The 8,595-nt window shown below is 49.1% G+C and overlaps 1 protein-coding gene across 1 annotated transcript; it reads right to left on the reverse strand.

The window, feature by feature from the left end:
- Positions 1-204: 204 nt before the first annotated feature.
- LOC139241322 (probable G-protein coupled receptor 139) lies at positions 205-8,304 on the reverse strand. Its single transcript, XM_070869952.1, has 2 exons — positions 8,288-8,304; positions 205-1,153 (listed from the first exon to the last, which is right to left on the reverse strand). The coding sequence occupies exons 1-2, from the start codon at positions 8,302-8,304 to the stop codon at positions 205-207; spliced, it is 966 nt and encodes a 321-aa protein (XP_070726053.1).
- Between the last annotated feature and the right edge of the window lie 291 nt (positions 8,305-8,595).

Here is an 8,595-nt window from a genome sequence, read left to right on the forward strand (position 1 = left end):
GAATGCTCGTGTGGTACTTTCCCAAGAGACCAAGTAGGAATTTTCAATCAGAAATATTACCGTGTCCGACACAGAGTGCTTGCCCCACCGCTGGCTGTATGATCAGATCACCAGCCATTCCTGGTGTAATTCAATGGAATGAATTCTGCTACTAAATATTAAATTCCTGGACTGCAAACACTGGGTCCCGCCTCTGGACAGCGATCAGTCGTTCTGTTTATTAATTAATTGTAAAATTGAGGTAACCGGATATTTCACTGCGCTCTTCAACTGCTCTCTGAACTTGGACTGGGTCACCCCGTAAATAAATGTGTTTGTGCAGCAACTTATATTCTGCAGTATGAATCCGACCTGTGTAAATTGATATAAAGAATCACTGTAATCACTGGGAATTATTCCTGTAATGCTATAATAAAATAAATCTATAACATATACCAGCCACAGCAGTATGAAGCTGCCGGATATGGTGAAGAGTAAAATGACAGACTTCCTCCTGCTCTCCATCTCGGGGTCACTGCCCTTCTCCCCCTTGCTCTCACACCTCAGTCCTTTACGGACTCGACTGGCCACTAAAATGTGTCTGACTGTCAGAGCGTTGAGCAACAAAATAACAGCGAATGGGAGCAGTGGGTTTAAAACCGTATCAAACCAGTCAAATCCCACCCATACGGGCTCAGTAAAATATGCTGGCATTGTGGAACAGTACCAGTGAACATTGTCGATTATATATACAGGTTCAATTGTAAAGTAGAAGGGAATGGTTTTTGAACAGAGCAGAATGCAGCTTGTGGCCAGAACCACAGCCGCAGTTCTCCCGGTGCAATATTTGGTTTTCAGCTTCTGCCAACAAACGGCCACAAATCGATCAAAGGTGAAAGTGACGGTGAACCAGACAGAACAGTCTGTGGCTGCACGGGCCAGGACATACATAACAGTACACACAGGGGTGATATGCAGCAAAGACCACGGGAAATAATAACAACTGATCCGGTACAGTATCACCTCAGTGATGACCACCAGTAGATCCGCCGCTGCCATGGCCACCAGGTAGCGAGTGGTGCTGGTGGACAGTCCGCACTTTCCCCGGGATAGGATCACAATCGCCACTAAATTCACTGTAATAAGCAGAATGGAAAAGAGACGGTCAATTATTGGTCACACATTCTCGGTGACTGAGCCCAGACAGTAAGACCTGTCATTTAGCTCAAAAACGGCCGGGTGGACGTCGGGTCAGGGGTCAACATGTAAAGTATATCATCCAAACCGGGAGTATTGTGTCGAGTCCTAACGTGAGGAAGGACATTCTTGCTATTGAGCGAGTGCAGCGAAGGTTCACCAGACTGATTCCCGGGATGGCGGGACTGACCTATCAAGAAAGACTGGATCAACTCGGCTTGTATTCATTAGAGTTCAGAAGAATGAGAGGGGATCTCATAGAAACATATAAAATTCTGACGGGTTTAGACAGGTTAGATGCAGGATGAATGTTACCAATGTTGGGGAAGTCCAGAACCAGGGGTCACTGTCTAAGGATAAGGGGTAAGCCATTTAGGACCGAGATGAGGAGACACTTCTTCATCCAGAGAGTGGTGAACCTGTGAAATTCTCTACCACAGAAAGGCCAATTCACTAAATATATTCAAAAATGAGTTAGATGTAGTCCTTACGACTGGGGGTAACAAGAGGTATGGCGAGAAAGCAGGATGGGATACTGAAGTTGCATATTCAGCCATGAACTCATTGAATGGCGGTGCAGGCTCAAAAGGTCGAATGGCCTAATCCTGCACCTATTTTCTATGTTTTTAGGTTTCTGTAACCCAACCTACCTCCAAGCCACTGCTTCCGAGTTTAGCAGCGACGGGGCAGTGGGAAGGAACCGAGCAATCCCAGCGGGCGGGTGGCAATCTAAATGTACTAATGCGGATGGTAGCTTCAGATTTAAACTATTTTACGAATTTAACTTACTTTACGGGTTTAACTGTGGTCGGCTGTGTTTCCCAGGCTTCGGGATACACGGCAGCTAAAGTGAGCCGAGGACAGCTTCAGGGACAATGGAAGTGCCTTCACAGCCCCGGTTGTGGGCCAGGAGCTGCAGGTGTTCCTTCCCCAAGGCTCCACACGCTCTCTCTCTCTCTCCCTCTGCTTAGACTACCCCCATACAAACGGCTGTAAATCTGATAAAATACAGAGTACGCTAAAAACACTCAGTATGCCAGGCAGCATCTGTGGAGAGAGAAACAGAGTTAACGTTTCAGGTGATAACCTTTCTTCAATACTGGAATCCGCGAGAGCTGAACAGTTTTAAGGCAATGTTAGAGGCAGATAAAGTTGTGGTAGGAAGTGGAAAGAACAAAGTTGAATGTCTTTGATGGGACGGAGTGATTCAACGAGAAAAGGGATGATGGTGGAAGACAAATGGGACAACTAAAGGAACAGGAAATTAGTCCAGAGAAGATGTAAGTGGGTAGAGCAGGATTACAGAGTGGGGCGGTGGGGCGGTGGGACGGGGGGGGGGGGTGGGGGGGGAGCAAGGATAATCAACCAGAGGGTGTGGGGGACCGGGGAACCATCCCACCACTGTAGCCTCTCAGCCCGAGGTATTGACACAACTTTTCACTGTCTCCATGACTCTGCTTCGCCCCTCCTCTCCTACCCACTCCACGATAGGTTACAGGCTCACAGGATCATGACCACAGAGGATGGGTATTCTCAGCTCAGAAAAAGGAAGACATGTTGTAAGCACTTGTGTGGGAGGTGGCTTCATCGGAACAAATGAAACGCAGGCAGCAACATTTGTCGACTATAATAGAATCCGTCCAGCAAGCTGGGTGAGAAGTCATATAATCAAGTTAGCTGTCAGAGTCGGCCGCTTTGTGGTTGACATTGGTCGAGAGCCAATCTTCGGAAATGGACTTAGAGATGTTGAGGAAGGGAAGGGAGTAATAGACGGAGCATGAGAAGGAGAGAGTGTGTCGCAAATTTAAAGCAAATTTGATCACATAATTATAATTATAATTATTATTATTAATAATAATATTTATAATAATTAATATTATTATAAATAATAATAACAATAACTTTTATTTATATCGCACGTTTAAACTAGTTAACCGTCCCAAGGTGCTTCAAAGCAGTTTTAACAGGACAACACAGATTCATATGACAACGAGACAAAAAAGAAGATATTAAGGCATATGACCAAAAGCTTGCTAAAAGGGTTGATTTTAAGGAGCGTCTTTAAAATGGAAAGATGGTTAGAGAAGCTTAGATGTTCAGGGAGGGATTCCAGTGTTGAGGGCCCAAACAACTGAAGGTAATGCCACCGATGGTTCAGCAGTATAATGAGGGATGTTCGAGAGGGAAGCATTTGAAGAGCAGAGATATCTTGAGGGGTTGTGACGCTAAAAAAGAGTACAGTGGTACTGAGGTGCAAGGCCATGGAGAGATTTGTAAACAAGGATGCAAATTTTCAAAATCGTGGGGTTCTTTTACCGGGAGCCAATGTAGGACAGAGAGCATCGGGGTAAGGTGATGTGTGATCATGACTTTGTGCGATATAGGACATTTTCCAGTTCATGGCAAGAAAAGGAAATTGCGCGAACACAGTCATCAATGTACATGTATAATATTTGAAGGAGGGGACCGGAGTAGAATTGGAACAGCGAAGGTTCCTTGTATCCCAAGAAAAGGCAGCATAGCTAGGAACCATCTGAGCTCCCATACCGATATCATTGGAGTGTGGAGATGGAACATTGTTCAGACCAGAGGTCCAGCACTTGTATTTTCAGCAGGGGTAGTGCACTGGGGTCAGGATCAGGATCAGCAACCTGCAAGGGTTTTCATTCCCAGCCCAAACGCGGTGAGGGCGAGAGGACTTCAAGTGTGAATGGCGAGTGAATTAAATCGTAAATGGGGCACTCAGAATGTATTAGCGGGGATAGGCGCAGGGAAACTCGCCATCCGCTTTAGGTGAACTCGGGATTACTGGGCTATACACTGTACAATGTGGACCATTTTCCACACCTCGGGAGCCTACTGTCAACAAGGGCAGACTTTGATGGCAAAGTCCAAAACTGCTTTCACTGTGCCAGTACAGCCTTCGGATGCCTGAGGAAGCAAGTGATTGAAGACCAGGACCTCACACCCCGGACCAAACTCATGGTCCATAAGGCAGGACTGATACCCGCCCTCCTATCTGTTTCAGAGACATGGAATATTTACAGCAGGCACCTCAAAGCACTAGAGAAGTACCAACGCTGCCTCCGTAATTTCCTCTAAATTAATTGGCCGGAGTGGTGCACCAACGTCAGTGTTCTCGGTTAGGCCAACATCCCCAGCATCGAAGCATTAACCACAGTCGTTCAGCTCTGTCGTCCGGCCACATCGTTGGTGTGCCTGACATGAGATTCAAAAAGCCAACGCTCTACTCGGTGATTCGTTATTGCAAACGAGCCACCGGTGGGCAGAGGAAACGCACAATGACACACTCAAAACCTCCTTGAATAATTGTAACGTCCCCACCGACACCTAGCAATCCCCTGGCTCAAACCAGCACAAATTGGAGGAAAAGCATCCGCATGGTGCAGAGCACCTCGAGTCTTATTGCCCAGAGCAAGCTGAAGCCAGGCGTAGATAGCAGAAGGAGCGCGCACCATACCAAGCACCCAACACTTCCGTTCGTTCAACCACGGTCTGCCCCACCTGTGACAGAGAAAGCAGGTCAAGCATTGGATTTTTCAGCAGTCAGGGAACTAATTTGTAGTGTGGAATCGAGGCATCCTCGATTCCGAGGTTACGCCTCAGAAGCGGAAGTACAAGAAATAGTGACCCACACTGAGTACATAGAAACGTATAATATTCTGACGGGTTCAGACAGGTTAGATGCAGGAAGAATGTTCCCAATGTTGGGAAGTCCAGAACCAGGGGTTACAGTCGAAGGATAGGGGTAAGCCATTTGGAGATGTGGAGAAACCTCTTCAACCAGAGAGTGGAGAACCTGTGCTATTATCTACCACAGATGTTATTGAGGCTAATTCACTAAATACATTCAAAAAGGAGTTAGATGTCGTCCTTCCCACTCGGGGAATCAAGCGGCATGGCGAGAAAGCAGGAATGTGGTACTGAAGTTGCATGTTCAGCCATGAACTTATTGAATGGCGGTGCAGGATCGAAGGGCCGGATGGCCAAATCCTGCACCTATTTTCTATGTTTCCATGTTTCTATGATAGGACTGTGACCCCTGTGGGACTGGATTGTGACCCCTGTGGAACTGGACTGTGATCTCTGTGGAACTGGACTGTGATCCCTGTGGGACTGTACTGTGACCCCTTTGGGATTGGACTGTGACCTCTGCGGGACTGGACTGTGATCTCTGTGGGATGTACTGTGATCCATGTGGGAATGGACTGTGACCCCTGTGGGACTGGACTTTGATCTCTGTGGGACTTGACTGTGATCCTTGTGGGACTGGACTGTGATCTCTGATGGACTGGACTGTGGTACCTGTGGGTTTGTTCTGTGATCCCTGTGGGTCTGGACTGTGATCCCTGTGGAGCTGGACGGTGATCTATGTGGGCGGGGACTGTGACCCTGTGGGACTTCACTTTGATCCCTGTGGGACTGGACTGTGATACATGTGGGACTGGACTGTTCTCCCTGAGGGTCTGGACTGTGACCCATGTGGGACTGGACTGTAGTCCCTGAGGGTCCGGACTGTGACCCCTGTGGGATTGGACTGTGACCCCTGTGGATTGCACTGTGTTCCCTGTGGGACTGGACTGTGATCCCTCTCGGACGTCACTGTGATCCCTGTGGGACTGGACTGTGACACCTGTGGGACTGGACTGTGATCCCTGTGGGACTGGACTGTGACGCCTGTGGGACTGGACTGAAATCCCTGTGGGACTGGACTGTGATCCCAGTGCGACAGGACTGTGATCCCTGCGGGACTGGACTGTGATCCCTTTGGGACTGTACTGTGATCCCTGTGTGACTGGACTGTGACCCCTGTGGGACTGGACTGTGATCCCTGTGGGACTGGACTGTGAACCCTGTGGGATTGGACTGTGATCTCTGTGGGACTGCACTGTGACCCCTGTGGGACTAGACTGTTATCCCTGTGGGACTCGACTGTGATCCCTGTGGGACTGGACTGTGATCCCTGTGGGACAGGAACGTGACACCTGTTGGGACTGGACTGTGATCCCTGTGGGACTGGAATGTGATCCCTGTGAGACAGGACTGTGATCCTTGTGCGACTGGACTATGATCCTTGTGGGACAGGGCTTTGAACCCTGTTGGATGGGACTGTGATCCGTGTGGGAAAGGGTTGTGATCCCTGTGGGACTGGACTGTTATCCCTGTGGGACAGGACTGTGATCCCTGTGGGACTGGACTGTGATCTCTGTGGGACTGGACTGTGATCCCTGTGCGACTGAATTGTGACCTCTGTGGGATTGGACTCTAATCCCTGTGGGACTGGACTGTGACCCCTGTGGGACTGGACTGTGATCCCTGTGGGACTGGACTGTGAATCCTGTGGGACTGTACTGCGACCTCTCTGGGATTGGACTGTGATCCCTGTGGGACTGGACTGTGATCCCTGTGGGACTTGACTGTGATCCCTGTGTGACAGGACAGTGATCCTTGTGCGACTGGACTGTGGTCCCTTTGGGACAGGACCGTGATCCCTGTGGGACTGGACTGTGATCCCTGTGGGACAGGGCTGTGATCCCTGTGGGACTGGACTGTGATCCCTGGGGGACTGGACTATGGTCACCTTGGGACTGGACTGTGATCCCTGTTGGACTGGACTGTGATCCCTGTGGGACCGGAGTTTGACCCCTGTGAGACTGAAATGCGACCGCTGTGGGACTGGACTGTGATCCCTGTGGGACTCGCCTGCGATCCCTGTGGACTGGTCTGTGATCCCCGTGTGACTGGACTGTGATCCCTGTGGGACTGGACTGTGTCCTTGTGGGACTGGACTGTAATCTCTGTGAGACTGGATTGTGATTCCTGTGGGACTTGACTGTGACCCCTGTCGGACTGGACTGTGATCCCTGTGGGACTGGACTGTGACACCTGTGGTACTGGACTTTGACCCCTGTGGGATTGGACTGTTATCGCTATGGGACTGCACTGTGATCCCTGTGGAACTGGACTGTGATCCCTGTGGGACTGGACTGTGATACCTGTGGGACTGGACTGTAATCTCCGTGGGACTGGATTGTGATTCCTGTGCGACTTGACTGTGACCCCTGTGGGACTGGACTGTGATCCCTGTGGGACTGGACTGTGACAACCGTGGTACTGGACTTTGACCCCTGTGGGATTGGACTGTGATCCCTATGGGACTGCACTGTGATCCCTGTGGAACTGGATTGTGATCCATGTGGGACAGGACTGTGATCCGTGTTGGACTGGACTGTGATCCCTGTGGGACTGGACTGAACTGCGACCACTGTGGGACTTGACTGTGATCCCTGCGGGACAGGGGTTTGATCCCCATGCGACAGGTCGTTAATCCCCGTGGACTGGACTGTATTCCGATAACTCCACAGGACCTGATGGACTTCATCCCAGAGTGCTTAAGGAGGTGGCCTTGGAAATAGCGGATGCATTGACAGTCATTTTCCAATATTCGCCAGACTCTGGATCAGTTCCGATCGAGTGGAGGGTAGCCAATGTAACCCCACTTTTAAAAAAAGGAGGGAGAGAGAATACAGGGAATTATCAACCGGTCAGTCAGGCCTCAGTAGTGGGTAAAATGAAGGATTCAATTATTAAGCATGTCATAGCAGCGCATTTGGAAAGAGGTGACATGATAGGTCCAAATTTAGCATGGATTTGTGAAAGAGAAATCATGGTTGACAAAACTTCTGGAATTTTTTGAGGATGTTTCCAGTAGAGTGGGCAAGGGAGAACCAATTGATGTGGTGCATTTGGACTTTCAGATGACTTTCGACAAGGTCCCTCACAAGAGATTAATGTGCAAAGCTAAAGCACATGGGATTTGGTGTAGTGTGCTGACATGGATTGAGAACTGGTTGTCAGACAGGATGCAAAGAGTCGGTGTAAATAGGTACTTTTCAGAATGGCAGGCAGTGACTAGTGGTGTACCGCAAGGTTCTGTGCTGGGGCCTCAGCTGTTTACATTGTACATTAATGATGTCGACGAGATGATTAAATGTAGTATCTCCAAATTTGCGGTTGACACAAAGTTGGTTGGCAGTATGAGCTGCGAGAAGGATGCAATGAGGCTGCAGAGTGACTTGGATAGTTTAGGTGAGTGGGCAAATGCATGGCAGATGAGGTATAATGTGCATAAATGTGAGTTTATCCACTTTGGTGGTAAAAACAGAGAGACAGACTATTATCTGAATGGTGACAGATTAGGAAAAGGAGAGCTGCAACGAGACCGGGGTGTCTTGGTGCATCAGTCATTGAAGGTTGGCATGCCGGTACAGCAGGCGGTTAAGAATTCAAATGGCATGTTGGCCTTCAAATCGAGGGGATTTGAGTACAGGGGCAGGGATGTGTTACTACAGTTGTACAGGGCCTTGATGAGGCCACACCTGGAGTATTGTGTATAGT

Source organism: Pristiophorus japonicus, unplaced genomic scaffold, assembly GCF_044704955.1.
Source record: "Pristiophorus japonicus isolate sPriJap1 unplaced genomic scaffold, sPriJap1.hap1 HAP1_SCAFFOLD_104, whole genome shotgun sequence".
Classification (NCBI taxonomy): domain Eukaryota; kingdom Metazoa; phylum Chordata; class Chondrichthyes; family Pristiophoridae; genus Pristiophorus; species Pristiophorus japonicus.